We start from the raw sequence: 16,719 nt of genomic DNA, 5'->3' as shown, positions 1-16,719 counted from the left end.
ACAAAATATATTCTAATGCCATATGTATCTAAAAAGAACAAATAATAAAAATTTAAAAAATATATTAAATGGGCCTGGGGGTGGGGAGTAAAGAACTACTGAAGCATGGAATACCATGAATGACTCATGAAAACATATTGAGTGAAAGAATTTAAACATGAGTCCATCCTGTATGATTCCATTAATGTAAAACTCTATAAAAAATAAAGTCTAATTTATAATTACAAAAGCAGATAAGTGGTAGCCTGAGGCTGGAGGTTGTAGGTGAGAAGGAGATTAACAAAGAGTATTTACAGTATTAGTAATGCTTCTTGATTGTGGTTGTAGTTATGCAGGTGTAGAAATTTAGCCAATTTTACTCTTATCATGCAAATTATGGTTTAGTGAAAGGGGTCTCTTTTCTAGTGGTTATCAAATCTTGCTATACTTTAGAATCATGCACATACTGAGCTTTAAAAATGCACATTTCTCCACTTTAGACCCAAGGAATCAGTCTCCAGCTATAGGCCTTCTCATGAGTTTTTGAAAAGTTTCAGAGATTATTTTTATTTTCAGCTGGAGTTCAGAAATATTTTTTGATTGTATGACTTTTCATTCTTATGTTTCTCAACCTAAAATCCCAGAGCCTGCTATGTACCAGCCATCATACTTGGTTTTGAGAATGATGAGCAAGAGAGACATGCTCTTTTACAATGTGTAGTCTGGTGGGAGGATGGACATTGATTAAATAATAACAAAAATATGTATCTTTAAACCTTAGTAGATGTTGTAGATATCATATATAGAATGTTATGATAGTGCATGGTAAAAATTAAAGTGTTTTTTCTGATCTTACTTCAGAGCCATACTTGAAAAAGTGCTTTCCTGAAAGCACTTAGTATTGCTTACATAGTATGATTATTCATTTGGATAAAATATTTTGCATGCAAACATCTCTTCACCAAAGTATTTTTCTCTCTCATTATTTGTCAGCATCTTGTATTATCTTAAAACATTAAGAAATCTTTAATATTTAACTTTAGGGACAAAACATTGAAATGTCATCAGCAAATATCTATAAGTATCTAAGTCAGTCTGTGATTATCATTCAGCTATGTGCTATCCAACATTTTGTTACTGAAACAAAACAACCATTTGAAAATGACAGTTTGTTCTAATAGTATTGTTTTGGTTGTAGTGGAAGAGTTGTTAATGTTGGTCAAACACAATTGTTTCCTCAAATATATTACACATAATACTAATTGTGTTTAATAATGGAGAGTATTGGGATGGAAATTTTGAACTCATGCAAGTTTAGGAAATGGAGGGTAAAATCAATTTAATAAAGTTGAAGAACCTTTAATATGTCACATTTGAAATCTTTAACATGACTCTCTTTGACCATGGAACCCCTTTTCTCTTGGCTTGTATTTTCATGAATACATACCTAAGCAGCTAAAAAAATCTACAATAGCATTTAACAAGTTATAATGGCATATTTAAAAAATACACAATAATATTTATGTAAAAGCCTCTTAGACATGGTACTAGATTTGTATTTTGTATTTATATATTGAACTTTTGGAAATGAGTTTACACATATTAAAAAAAATCAGTTCTTCATTCTTGCATCCTTAACTAATGGAGAAAAGTGAAATTTATGTTTCTCTTCTATTTTAGAACAAAGTAGAAGAGATGATTTAGAAGCTTTAGGTCATATGTTCATGTATTTTCTGAGAGGCAGTCTTCCTTGGCAAGGCTTAAAGGTAATTGTTTTTATATTTCCTTATTGAATTTTATAAAATATTAATATATATATTAAGGCCTGTTTTTCTAACCTAATAATTTGAAAATTACAACATTCTTAAGATTTTTTTTGCATTTTAGGCTGACACATTAAAAGAGAGATATCAGAAAATTGGAGATACAAAACGAGCTACACCAATAGAAGTGTTATGTGAAAATTTTCCAGGTAATAAATAATGCTAATTGATAAATGTATTTCTACACAGAAAACCATAAGTGATTCATTTTAGCTGCTAAAGTTTATAGATACATTTTTTTCATGCCTTGAAAAAGGTGAGCAATTTGTGATTTAAAAGTTGTCAACAATTGATGCATGGACCACAGGGACAGTTTGTGCATTTGCTTTTGCAAGATGATATTAACAGAAGAAAATTTCCTTGATTAATAATATTAACGAATACCAGCTGAAGTAGTATTTTTTAGTGGCATACTTTTATTAAGTTAAAAATACTTGCTAACCAATGCTAAAGTTTTAAGTGTAAAGTTTTAGTGTACAGTGTTAGTCATATAGTTCTCAGTGTCAGGTTCAAAATTTTAGTTTCAAAGTAGTACTTGATTTAGTTTTCAAAGTACAGTAAAATCTTACTGACTTTACTAGCTTTAGGCTAATTTTATATTGGAGAGCTGTATACATTTATGCAAGTACTGTTTTTCCTGGTAGATTTATGGCAACTCTAATTAAACTAACAAAAATTTAAAGTTTCTAAATCAGTTGAGAAATAAGAATAATTTATTAATAATGTACTAAAATACCTACTGTGATTTGTGCAGCAATATTAAGTGAAAAGAACTGAATTTGAAGATACAAGAACTGAGTTCCTGTCTCACTTGATTATTAACTGGTTCTCCCGTACAATGCTGGGATTATTATTGTGGTGATAATTTCAATATAATTTGAGCCTTTTTAAAAGCATGCTTATTATTCATTGTCAGCAAACTTCAATTATGTTTTTTCTTGCTGTAACCTATAGAAATGGAAAATTAAGTAAACATTGGTTGATGCAGTTTAGGTGTAGGCAGATTGGCTGACTGTCTTTATAAAATTCAGAATGGAAAATGGAGGTAATTAAGTAGTTTAGCTAAGTGATTAGCCAGAAAGTGGAATAGTGAGAGTCACTGTGTGATGAAGGTCACCTGTCACCACTATTGTTGCCTGTTGGGCTGGGATGTGTAGCATTCTTTTACTGACTGCCTGTGAATTGTAGCAGAAAAGCAGCTAGGTCTCCATGTCAGAGGTAGGAGAAAATTGATATCCCATCGTCTCTATAGTCATTTTCTGTACTCTGAGGGGTGATACTAATTTTTACTATTTACTCACCATTTTGCCTGTTGCTTTGTATGTCTTCCTTCCCACTTCTTTTCCTCCTGGAAAATATGACCTTTAAAAAAGTGTGTACCTAATACATTTGGGATTTATATTGACATGCTGAGATTTGTATATAATTGAATAATAGTGCTCATCTGACCAGAAATTAAGTGAAGACTTATACTCTGCTCTTGTGTTTTATATTTGAGGTTTTTTTTAGCCTTTTTAGCTCAGTTGGTTAAAATACCACTCGTAGCCAAGGTTAGGAATTTGAATCCCCTATTGGTCAATTTGTGTATGTCACTGATTCTAAAGGAAATCCAGCAATCTGGTACAAATGCTTTCATATAAGTAAGTTCCCACCAATGTTTAAAATAAATGTTTAAATTGATGCTAAGTATGATGCTATATAAAGATTAAATAATTATGCATTATTAAGCTGCTAATTTAGCATCTATGGCTCAAGATTTCTATTAAAAATATTATAAAGTAGAACATTTATCTTTGCTAATAAAATGAAGCAAAAATAGTGGTTAAACTTCTCACTTATCTTTTGTCCTTATTTCCTTTCTTCTCCCTTTTTTATTTTGTTGTCATCAAACTCAGAAAATTTTAAATTGAAATATAATTTGCTACATTTTTTTATGTTTTTACAATACAGTGTGCTTTTAGACATTTAAAAGAATCTTATTGTTGAATGTTTTATAAAAATGTAGTCAGAATATGTTTTTTTCTTTTCTAGAAGAAATGGCAACATATCTTCGTTATGTAAGAAGGTTAGATTTTTTTGAAAAGCCAGATTATGACTACCTAAGAAAGCTTTTTACTGACTTGTTTGATCGAAAAGGATATATGTTTGATTATGAATATGACTGGATTGGTAAACAGTTGGTGAGTATGGTATATAGTAAAACATTATTTATAGTATTTATTTTCTTTTTAACAGCAGTGCGGATCCTTCAGTTTAGAAGAGTTGAGAAAAAGTAATTTTTAAAGAGGATTCATTTTGTTTCCCATTTTGGGACATTTCTTAGGTGACATTATGTTATTCCTTACATTTTGTGAAAGTCCTATGTTTGGACTACCTGCTTTTTCGAGCAATGAGTTATTTTTGACTTTTCATCCTGATTTGGTTCTTAATATCAAGTCTGTTTTTTTTTTTTTTAACAGTACTGGGGATTGAATCCAAAGGTACTTTACCACTGAGCTATATATCCCCAGCCTTTTTTATTTTTTGAGTGTCCGGCTTAGTTGCTCAGGCAGGCTTTGAACATGCTAAGGCTGGCCTCAAATTTGTGATCCTCCTGCTTTAGCCTCCTGAGTTGGTGGAATTATAGGCGTGTGTCACTGCTCCCAGATTCAAATATACTTTTTTGTATAATATATTTTCATGATTAGCTTACTGTGTAATACATTGAAATTTGAGGGCTTTTGAAAAATTTCAAACATTGAAAATAAGTGATTTTGTTAGTTTTATTTAAAAAAATTATTCCTTTAATTTTATTAAAATAATTTATTCTGTTTATGCATTAAAATAAATTTTCATTTTTGTTAAAAAAGTAACCTAAAAGTTATGACATCATTAGAAGTACTTTTTAAAAAAGATATGTTTATTTAGTTGTAGATAAACAGAATACCTTTATTTTATTTATTTATTTTTATGTGATACTGAGGATTGAACCAGTGCCTTACACATGCTAGGCAAGTACTCTGAGCTACATGCAAGCAACTGAGCTACAACCTCAACCCCTTGAAGATCTTTTGTGGATATAAAAATTAATATTTTAATATAAAGTATATTTATATTTAGTGCAATATATATTATATATAAATTAATATTTTTAAAATATTTATTTTTTATATTTTAGGTGGACACAGTATCTTTATTTTATTTTTATGTGGTGCTGAGGATCGAACCCAGTGCCTCACACATGCCAGACGAGCACGCTACTACTTGAGCCATATCCCCAGCCCCCCAAAATTAATATTTTAAGAAGTATTTATTTTATTTTTTTTAGTTGTAGAAGAACATGAATACCTATATTTTATTTATTTTTGGTGGCACCGAGGATTGAACTCAGTGCTTCACACATGCTTGGCAAGTGCTTTACCACTGAGCCACAACCCCAGCTCTGCATTTAAATATTTAAAAAAAAAATTAAATAGTACTTATGTTCCCTTTGATTTTTTTCTTGATCCTTTTAAGTGGCTAAAGAAACGATTTTAAAAGAGATTTCTAAAGTAGTCTATATCAATACCATTTGTTATTATTGTTGTAGCCTACTCCAGTGGGAGCAGTTCAGCAAGATCCTGCTCTATCATCAAACAGAGAAGCACATCAACACAGAGATAAGATGCAACAATCCAAAAATCAGGTTTGATGCCCTTTTTAGTTATACTTATCTTAATTTGTTTCAACATTAAAATGCATACTTTTTCTCCAATAGATAAAACGTTATACATATAAACATTGAAGGTTGATAAATTATTTCTCCTAATTTTCAGTATTAATTTAATAATAATATTAAAATGCTTAATTGTAAATTCCTGATTAATGGTATAAATTTAATATAGTTTTGAGCCATATTTGATACTCTATTAGTATAGAAATTTTTGATATCTTATGGGAATGGATTATAATACCATTTGATCTTTCTAACTGTAGTTTAGTTCAATAAATTATTCACTGAGTTTCTGCTGTTTAAAGCATTTTTTCCTTATTTTTTAAATTAATTTTTAAAATTTATGACAATGGAATGCATTACAATTCTTATTACACATACACAGCACAATTTTTCATATCTCTGGTTATATACAAAGTATATTCACACCAATTTGTGTCTTCATACATGTACTTTGGATAATAATGATCATCACATTCCACCATCATTTCTAACCCCAAGCCCATTCCCTTCCCCTCCAACCCCTCTGCCCTATCTAGAGTTTGTCTATTCCTCCCATGCTCCATCTCCCTACCCCACTATGAATCAGCCTCCTTATATCAGAGAAAACATTTGGTATTTGGTTTTTTGGGATTGGCTAACTTCACTTAGCAGTATCTTCTCTAACTCCATCCATTTACCTGCAAATACCATGGTTTTATTCTCTTTTGTTGCTGAGTAATATTCCATTGTTGTATGTATGCCACATTTTTTTAATCCATTCATTTATTGAAGGGCATCTAGGTTGGTTCCACAGTTTAGCTATTGTGAATTGTGCTGCTATAAACATTGATGTGGCTGTGTCCCTGTAGTATGCTGTTTTTAAGTCCTTTGGGTATAGACCGAGGAGAGGGACAGCTGGGTTAAATGGTGGTTGCATTCCCAATTTTCCAAGAAATCTCCATACTGCTTTCCATATTGGCTGTCCCAATTTGCAGTCCCACTAGCAGTATATGAGTATACCTTTTCCCCCACATCCTCGCCAACATTTATTGTTGTTTGTCTTCATAATAGTTGCCGTTCTGAATGAAATAAGATGAAATCTTAGAGTGGTTTTGATTTGCATTTCTCTAATTGCTAGTGATGATGAACATTTTTTCATATATTTGTTGATTGATTGTATATCCTTTTCTGAGAAGTATCTGTTCAGGTCCTTGGCCCGTTGTTGATTGGGTTATTTGTTTTTTTGGTGTTTAACTTTTTGAGTTCTTTATATACCCTAGAGATTAGCCTCTATTTATCTGATGTGTGAGGGGTAGAGATTGGCTCCCAAGATGTAAGCTCTCTCTTCACCTCACAGATTGTTTCTTTTGCTGAGAAGAAACTTTTTAGTTTGAGTCCATCCCATTTATTTATTTATTGTTTAATATTTATTTTTAAATTTTAGATGGACACAAAATCTATTTATTTTTTTAAATTTTTATGTGGTACTGAGGATCAAACCCAGTGCATCATGCATGCCAAGCGAGCACTCTACTGCTGAGCCACAACCCCAGCCCCATCCCATTTATTGATTCTTGATTTTAATTCTTATGCCAAACGAGTCTTATTAAGGAAGTTGGGGCCTAATCCCCCATGATGGAGATTAGGGCCTGCTTTTTATCCTATTAGACACAGGGTCTCTGGTTTTATTCCTAAGTCCTTGATCTATTTTGAGTTGAGTTTTGTGCCTGGAGAGAGATATGGGTTTAATTTCATTTTGTTGCATATGGATTTCCAGTTTTCCATGCACCATTTGTTGAAGAGACTATCTTTTTTCCAATGCATGTTTTTGGCACCTTTGTCTAATATAAGATAATTATAATTTTGTGGGTTAGTCTCTGTGTCCTCTATTCTGTACCATTGGTCTACCAGTCTGTTTTGGTGCCAATACCATGCTGTTTTTGTTACTATTGCTCTGTAATATAGGTTTGGTATAGTGATGCCATGTGCTTCACTCTTCCTGCTAAGGATTACTTTAGCTATTCTGGATATCTTGTTTTTTCAGATGAATTTCATGATTGCTTTTTCCATTTCTATGAAGAATGTCATTGATTTTGATAGAATTGTATTAAATCTGTGTAGTGCTTTTGGAAGTATGGTCATTTGATAATATTAATTCTGCCTATCCAAGAGCAAGGTAGATCTTTTCATCTTCTGAGGTCTTCTTTGACTCTTTAGGGTTCTGTAATATTTATTATATAGATCTTTCACCTCTTTCATTAAGTTGATTCCCAAGTATTTTTTTTTTTTTTTTGAGGCTATTGTAAATGGGGTAGTTTTTCTTGTTTCCCTTTCTGAGGATTTGTCACTGAAATACAGAAATGCCTTTGATTTGTGGGTGTTGATTTTATATCCTGGTACTTTGCTGAATTCATTTACTAGTTCTAGAAGTTTTCTGGTGGAACTTTTAGGGTCTTCTAGGTATAGAATCACATCATCAGCAAATAGTGCTAATTTGAGTTCTTCTTTTCCTGTGTGTATCCCTTTTTCTTTTGTCTGTCTAATTCCTCTGGCCAGTGTTTCAAGAACTATGTTAAATAGAAGTGGTGATAGAGGGCATCCCTATCTTGTTCTAGTTTTTAGAGGGACTGCCAACATCAACCAGGCCATGATGTTGGCGTGGGGCTTAGCATAGATATCCTTTATGATGTTGAGATATGTTTCTGTTATCCCTAGTTTTTCTAGTGTTTTGAACATAAAGGGGTGCTGTATTTTGTCAAGTGCTTTTTCTGCATCTATTGGGATTATCATATGATTCTTATATTTAAGTCTGTTGATATGATGAATTACATTTACTGATTTCCATATGTTGAACCAACCTTGCATCTCTGGGATGAATCCCACTTGATCGTAGTGCACAATCTTTTTGATATGTTTTTGTATACGATTTGCCAGAATTTGAGAATTTTTTATCTATATTCATTAGAGATATTGGTCTGAAGTTTTCTTTTCTTTTTTTTTTTTTTGATGTGTCTTTGCCTGGTTTTGGAATAGAGTGATATTTGCCTCATAGAATGAGTTTAGAAATGCTGCCTCTTTTTCTATTTCCTGAAATAAATTGGAGAGTATTGGTATTAGTTTTTCTTTAAAGATCTTGTAGAACTCGGCTGTGTATCTGTCCAGTCCTGGACTTTACTTGGTTGGTAGACTTTTGATGGCATCTGCTGTTTCGTTACTTGAAATTGATCTGTTTAACTTGTGTATATCATCCTGATTCAATTTGAGCAAATTATATGACTCTAGAAAATTTGTTGATGCCTTTGACATTTTCTATTTTATTGGAGTACAAGTTTTCAAAATAATTTCTAGTTATCTTCTGTATTTCTATAGTTATCTTCTGTATTGCTGTGATATTTCCTTTTTCATCATGTATGTTAGTGATTTGAGTTTTATCTCTCCCCTTTTTTAGCATGGCTAAGGGTCTGTCAATTTTATTTATTTTTTCAAAGAACCAACTTTTTGTTCTGTCAATTTTTTTCAGTTGTTTCTTTTGTTTCAATTTCATCTCTGATTTTAATTATTTCCTGTCTTCTGCTGCTTTTGGTGTTGATTTGTTGTTATTTTTCTAGGGCTTTGAGATGTAATGTTAAGTCATTTTTTGATTTTTTCTTCTTTTAAGGAATGAACTCCATGCAATGAACTTTCCTCTTAGAACTGCTTTTCATAGTGTCCCAGAGATTTCGATATGTTGTATCTGTGTTCTCATTCACCTCTAAAAATTTTTTAATCTCCTTCTTGATGTCTTCTGTAACCCATTGTTCATTCAGTAGCATATTATTTAGAGTTCAGGTGTTGGAGTGGATTTCTTATTTTATCATTGATTTCTAATTTCATTCCATTATAGTCTGATAGAATGCAGGGTAGTATCTCTACTTTTTAATGTTTGCTAAGAGTTGCTTTGTGGCATATTATATGGTCTATTTTAGAGAAGGATCCATGTGCTACTGAGAAGAAAGTGTATTCTCTCGTTGAAGGATGAAATAGACTATATATGTCAGTTAAATCTAAGTTATTGATTGTTTTATTGAGTTCTGTAGTTAGTTTGTTCAGCTTTTGTTTGGAAGATCTATCTAGTGATGAAAGAGGTGTGTTAAAATCACCCAAAATTATTGTGTTGTGGTTTATTTGACTCTTGAACTTGTTTGTTTGATGAACATAGATGCTCCATTGTTTCGGATATATATATATATATATATATATATATATATATATATATATATATATATTTATAATTGTTAAGTCTTGTTGGTGTATGGTTCCTTGGAGCAGTATATAGTGTCCTTCTTTATCCTTTTTGATTGATTTTAGTTTGAAGTCGGCTTTATTTAATATGAGGATGGAAAGCCCTGCTTCCTTCTGCAGTCCGTGTTGAGTGGTATGATTTTACCCAACTCTTCACCTTCAGTCTGTGAATGTCTTTTTCTATGAGATGAGTCTCTTGGAGGTAGCGTATTGTTGGGTCTTTTTTTTTGGATCCAATCTGCTAGTCTATGTCTTTTGATTGGTGAGTTTAGGACATTAACATTCAGGGTTCTTATTGAGACATGATTTGTATTCCCAGCCATTTTTATTTATTTTTCTTATTTAATGTGACTTCGTTTCTCCTCTGGTTAGATTTTCTTTAGTGTAATCCCTCCCTCTACTGATTTTCATTGTTGTTTTTCATTTCCTCTTCTTGGAATATTTTACTGAGGATGTTCTGTAGTGCCAGCTTTCTAATTGTAAATTCTTCTAACTTTTGTTTATCATGGAAGGTTTTTATTTCTTCATCAAATCTAAAGCTTAGTTTTGCTGGATATAAGATTCTTGGTTGGCATCCATTTTCTTTCAGAGCTTGGTATATGTTGTTCTACGATCTCCTGGCTTTGAGGGTCTAGGTTGAAAAATCTGCTGAGATACAAATTGATCTTCCCCTATATGTGATCTGATTCCTCTCTTTTGCGTCTTTTAAGATTCTCTCCTTATGCTGTATGCTAGGCATTTTCATTATAATGTGCCTTGGTGTAAATATGTTGTAATTTTGTACATTTGGTGTCTTATAAGCCTCTAGTATTTGGTTTTCCAATTCGTTCTTCATGCTTGGGAAATTTTCTGATATTATCTCATTGAAGAGATTGTACATTCCTTTGGTTTGAAACTCTGTGCCTTCCTCTATCCCAATAACTCTTAGATTTGGGTTTTTGATGCTGTCCCATCATTCTTGGATGTTCTGTTTATGGTTTCTTACTATCTTCACTGTGTGATCAACTTTATTTTTCATATTGTATACTTTGTCTTCATTATCTGACGTTCTTTCTTCCAAGTGATCTAATCTGTTGGTTGTGCTTTCTATTGAGTTTTTTATTTGATTTATTGTATCCTTCATTTCAAGGATTTCTGACTGGTTTTTTTTTTTTTCCCCGAGTCTCTATCTCTCTCTTGAAGTAATCTTTTGCTACCTGTATTTGCTCTCTTATCTCTATGTTGGAGTGATCATTCTTTAATTCACTGATCATTTTAATTATGAACCTTCTGAATTCCTTCTCTGGTATTTCATCAACTTCGCTGTCCATGGGTTCTGTTATTATAGTGTCTAATTTGTTTGGGGTACTTTCCTCCCCTGTTTTTTCATGTTATCTATGTGTCTTCCTTTCTTGCAGTGTGGATCTGAGATATTACAGTTTCTTCCCTATATTCTTGTAGTACCTGTGCAGATTGTCTGTACCTCACCTTGATATTGGGCTTCTAGACCCTGCTGGTGTCCCTCAATTTATGCATCTAAAGGTGGTGATGGCAATAGCCGAGGTAACTCGAGATAATAGTTAAGGTGCCCCAAGATGGAAGCAATGTCTTATAGAGATGGGGCTGAAAGGGTGGGCCTCACACTCCCTTTGGGATGCCTGCTCTGAGATGCAGCTGCTTTTAGGCCCTGTCTGTTGTCAAAAAGTTATGGGCTACTGCATGGGGAAGGCTATGGTGGTTACTGCAGTATCCTAAGATGGAAGTGGGTTAGGCTTAGGCTCCAAGGTGGGTGAGGGGTGAACTCGGACCTACCGAGGACCTGGATCCTGTGCAAGCTGTTGTGGACAGATCTGGGCCAGGCCTGGGCTCCTGGGGTAGTCTGCTGGTTGGAAGAGGTGGTCCTGTGCTGGAGACTGGGCTCCGGAGGATGCCTGCCAATGGAGGGGTGGACCCAGGCCTACTGTGAGCCTGGACCCCACACAGGTGGGTAGATCTGGGCTGCTGGGCTTGACGTCCCACGTAATCTACTGGTTGGAAGGGATAGACGTGTGGCAGAGGATGGGCTTCAGTGGCTGGCTGTCCCATGGGTGGAGGAGTGGACCAGGCTTACTGTGAGCCTGGGTCCTGAGTGGGCTAGTGTGGGTACTCTGGGCTGGTCCTGGGCTCTCGTGGTAGTCTGCTGGTAGGAAGAGGCGGTTCTGTGCTGGAGGATAGGCTCTGGTGAGTGTCTGCCCCACAGATGGAAGGGTGGGACTTGGGCCTGGTGTGAACCAGGGTGCCGCGCTGGCTGGTTTGGGCCTCCTTATTTCTTTAGAAATGCAGAGGTAAAGAAGTCTCTAAGAAATGATGGATTATAATACACCAATACAAATATGAAAAAAATTTAAAACTTTAAAAATGATGTAACAAGTGACCCTTAGAGCAGTATTTAGTTATGAGCTCTGATAACAGACCAAAATGTGACTTGATCCTGGTAAAATCTCTCAAAGCCTCAATATCCTCCTCTATAAAATGGAAATAATGAATGTTAATTCCTATTATATGCTTTTAGTAAATCTCAACTTTTGTGACTGGTATTACTGTTATCATGATTATTGTAATAAATGCACAAATAACTTCATTTCAAAGAGGAATAAGCTATATTGTGTGAAACATATTAATAAAGTTCCATGGAGGGGTATGTGAATATGTGGGGATCTTGTAAAAATTTTTATGGAAAGGGTGGCTTTTGAGATGGACCTGAAAATGAATGGAACTGTTAAAGGCAAATAATGGAATAGAATAAAGGCCTTTTGAGGTGAGTTAACAGTTAAAAAAACAGAAATTTAAAAATATAGAATTATAGAATTTGAAGAATAGCAAACAGTCCAGTTTTTAATCTTTTTTTTTTTTTTTTGTAATTGTAGATGGACAGCATGCCTTTTTATTTGCTTATTCTTGTATGTGGTGCTAAAGATCAAACCCAGTTCCCCACATGTGCCAGGCAAGCACTCTGCCACTCAGCCCCAGCCCCGTCAAGTTTTTTTTATTTTATTTTATATTTTTAGTTATAGATGGACACAATATCTTTATTTTTATGAGGTGATGAGGATTGAACCCAGTGCCTCACATGTACTAGGTAAGCGCTGTACCACTGAGCTATAATAACCCTAGCCCCAAAAGAGTCCAGTTTGCATCAGAGAATAAGTTTGACAAAGGCATGGAGTATTGATTTAAACTGAGGAATTTACATTTGTTGGTTAAGGAAATGGAAAGCCATTGAAATTTTTGAGCAATGTTTTTCATTTTTTTGTAAATGGAAGGTATATGAAAGCTATCTTTGTTTAAAAGTTTTGCTCTCACTTTGAGTAAAAGAGGATTTAGAAACTTACAGACCTTTTTAGAGAAAGATAGTGTGTTGTATTTTTTTACTTTTTTTTACATCTTTTATCCCATCAAGTTCAAGTGAGGGTTAAAATGAGATGAAAATTAAAGGACAGTAACTTTTATTAAAAACCATAATAGAAAGAAATGGCTCAGAAGTTGAGACTTAGAGTTTATGTTTTCTGAACTACAGTTTCTTGAGTGTAGTTGGAAGACTTTCAATAATTAATTATTCTCTAAATTTCTCCCCTTGAACTCTTTGGTATTATAATAAGTGAAACTCTTTGTTTACTATTAAATTAAATTATAATTTAAATATTTTATACTGTTAGCTTTCTACATATTTCAGACATGGCTTATTTGTTAGATTATAAGCTCACTGAGGGTGGCAACTATATATGTGCCGTCCTCATTGCATTACATGTAGGGAGGTTATGTATATATAAAATGCAGATTATGCATATGGAATTTTTAGTAAATCTTAGGATTTTACAATTGTATATAAAGTGTTAGGTATGTGTAGTTGTTTATTCTGAGTAAAGGGTGTATAACTTTTTATTACATTTTTAGAGAATTCTATGACCCTGTAATTTTGCCTGTTACCCTAGATATTTGTCTAAATTTGTAGTATCATTTTCATTTTTTCGTATTGTTTAGATTTGACTTCATTTAATTTGTTTCAAAATAAAATTAGAATCTGTTTAATTTTGGTTATGAATTTAGAGGGTTTAATGAAAGGACATTATAGAACCATCATAAATTGTTTTGATGACATACTTAATGCCATGGAGTAATTTTGTACTATATAATTTAATTTAGGAAGTTGAGTGCCGGCGCATTTATTTATTCTACTTGAATTTAACATCTCTACTCCAATGGTTGCTTTGGTCACTCTTTTGCTTGGGCTTCTTTCTTCTAGTATGTTATACTTCGTACTTTGTGGAAAGGTTCTCCTAACTTTGGGTGAAAAAGAAAAGTGCACTGAAGACTTTAGAACATATGTAATTGTGGTAAGAAGCTAGGTAGATTTTTTGAAAAAGCAATAGGCACTGAGTTGCCATCCCTGATGTACTCCTTGTTAGTTTTGTGACCTTCAAAGTGTTCAGTGTTTAATATCTTCATCTGTAAAATGGAGATGATATTATCCATCTCAAAATATGATGGCACATACAAAGTAACTAATGCAGAACCAAACATGTAAGGACTAAAATATTGTATTCTTGTCCCTCCTTATTCCAGGGCTGTATACATTTTCCTGAAATAAAAATATTGACTCCTATTAAAAAAAATTACTTTTAATTCTACTAGCAGGTTGTTACTAGACTATGGTTATTGGCATATAGATTTGCAAGGGGATCTAAAAACGTTGAGAACTTTTGGCCTGTTTCATAGAAGTAGGCTCTTTGATGTGAACCAGATTAAAAAAAATAAGATGAAAAAAAGCAAGAGGATTCATATATGTAGATTTGTCAGTTTTTTTAAAAAAGCATTTTGTTATATTCTCATAGCATTTTATATAGTTATCCTCATTTTTAAAGTAACTTTTCTGTTTTTTCTTATCATTCATACAATCAGAAATAGACTACTAAGCAAGAGGAAAAAATTTTCCAGGACCTTAATTACAGAACTATTTTTTATATTTTAAGAACTATTTTTTACATCATTAAAAATAACTGCTCATGAGAAAACCAATGTGGACTTCTACTCTAAGAAAGTATACTGGATGGCCTTTTGTTGTACTTCTAATTTATTTGGAATGCTTTCTTGGGCATGCCGTTTTTACTTCCTTGATTATTAAAATTTATTATAAAGTTAGAGGATAGAGTCTTTGACCCCAAAGTCCTCTTACTGCTAAAATGTTATGGATTTATTTTATTTTATTGATCATTACACAATTTAGCAAAAATCTCTCCACATTCCATATGCAAAGGTAACTGCACCTGATTCAAAATAGTATTTTGAATTTCCTTTTGTGCATTTGCTTTATATATTATGAGGATGAGATGTTTAACATATTGGGTTTTTCTTCTTCCATGCATGCCACATGCATTAAATAAATGGCAGTCGGCAGACCACAGGGCAGCTTGGGACTCCCAGCAGGCAAATCCCCACCATTTGAGAGCTCACCTTGCAGCAGACAGACATGGTGGCTCGGTACAGGTATTTTCTGATTTTTGCATGAGTGATTATTCCCCAAATTTATACAACTAACCCTTTTTTTTGGAACTCGTGGCATGATTTCATATCCTAATGGAAAGCTTGTTGCTGAATTCTATTAATAATTCTTTTCCTTTGTTATTTAACAAAAAGAATAGAAACAACAACAAATTAACATAGTGTGGAAGACCACCAGGGATACTAAGATTTTTGCCTTTATTCATTTTTTGCAAATACATGCAATAATATTTAAGACATACTCATAACAGATTAGAAAAATGAACTATATTACTTGAAATATGTGTTAAACTTGATTTTTCAATAATTAGCTAATTCTTAATGTTTTAAGTAATAGAACATTTTAATATCTTTCCCATTCATTGATTTTGCCTCCTTCAAACTTAATTTTTAGATATCGAACTTTTTAGAATTCTTGTATCAGAATATACTTGGTGATTAACTAGTCAAATAAATATGATCCTGATTTTTATAATGGGATAGTTTGTTTGTATTTAGATAAAAAATTTTTCATGATAATTATTACCCTCAGTAAATTGTGTAGATTTTTACACAAATTTAAAGCAGTTCTTTATTTATGATTTATTCCTTTTCTCCCTTTTTTATACACTTAAGGACAGCAACTGTAGTCTGCCCTCCCATGACCTCTAAATTTTAATTATTTATGTGCATTGTAGAAATAGGAAAAGACAATGGAGTCACATGTCTTTTAAAATGTTGTTTTAAGGTATTCTAAATGCTGGCTTAAAGAATATTTAAACAACACTTGTTATCTCAATCCATTTCATTTTAGAGTCTATTTTTATTTTTTATTGATATATTTCTACTTGAATAATTTTCCTTTATAGTTTATCAATTTCGTATTTTTCTTAATATGTATTTAATCAGTTGAATTTATACTCCAAATTTTATTCTTTACTTAAATTCTAAAAATAATTTGATGATTAAATTTTATAAGCACTCATGTTTTAGAGCTAATTTTAAAGGTCATTTAAATAATGTAACCAACTATTTTTATAGAATTTTGTAGTGTGTAGAATTTTCAATATTGCATAGAAGTATTTGAATACTTCTAAAAAAGTCTAGAGTGAAAAACTCAGAGACAAGCAAGCCTGAATTGTAAAACTTTTTAACATCCTCAATTCATATCATTGGAAAAGCTAATTGAACAAATTATTTTTAATTTACATACAAAAACTGCATCCAGTAAGTCTCTATATATGTTTGCACATTTCTAGGTTCATGTGTATGTATTATAGCAAGTGTTTTAGTCATTGTTCAGGAAAATCTGCAATAATTAAGGCACTGTTAGAAATCTTTTCTGCTGTTTTTGTGCTGTTATTGCAAATTTATTTTCTTAACTTCTTCTTACTCCTATATGATTCCCAAAAATGGCTCATTGTATCCATTCGGACTATCTAAGGGTGAATGAATTTGATTATGGCT

The 16,719-nt window shown here is 32.6% G+C and overlaps 1 protein-coding gene across 2 annotated transcripts in view; it reads left to right on the top strand.

Annotated features, from left to right (window-relative positions):
* Positions 1 to 16,719, top strand: part of Csnk1g3 (casein kinase 1 gamma 3) — a 103,844-nt gene that overhangs the window by 71,867 nt on the left and 15,258 nt on the right. For both annotated transcript variants that reach the window (XM_026396190.2, XM_026396189.2), the window contains exons 7-11: positions 1,660 to 1,745; positions 1,867 to 1,951; positions 3,834 to 3,982; positions 5,371 to 5,466; positions 15,163 to 15,258. In XM_026396190.2, the coding sequence (XP_026251975.1) occupies positions 1,660 to 1,745; positions 1,867 to 1,951; positions 3,834 to 3,982; positions 5,371 to 5,466; positions 15,163 to 15,258 (512 nt within the window). The remainder of the gene's footprint in view (positions 1 to 1,659; positions 1,746 to 1,866; positions 1,952 to 3,833; positions 3,983 to 5,370; positions 5,467 to 15,162; positions 15,259 to 16,719) is intronic.

This window comes from Urocitellus parryii, chromosome 1 (assembly GCF_045843805.1).
Source record: "Urocitellus parryii isolate mUroPar1 chromosome 1, mUroPar1.hap1, whole genome shotgun sequence".
In the NCBI taxonomy this organism is placed as follows: Eukaryota; Metazoa; Chordata; class Mammalia; order Rodentia; family Sciuridae; genus Urocitellus; species Urocitellus parryii.
The sequence above is the reverse complement of the archived record's forward strand: the minus strand, read 5'-3'. Positions and strand labels throughout refer to the sequence as shown.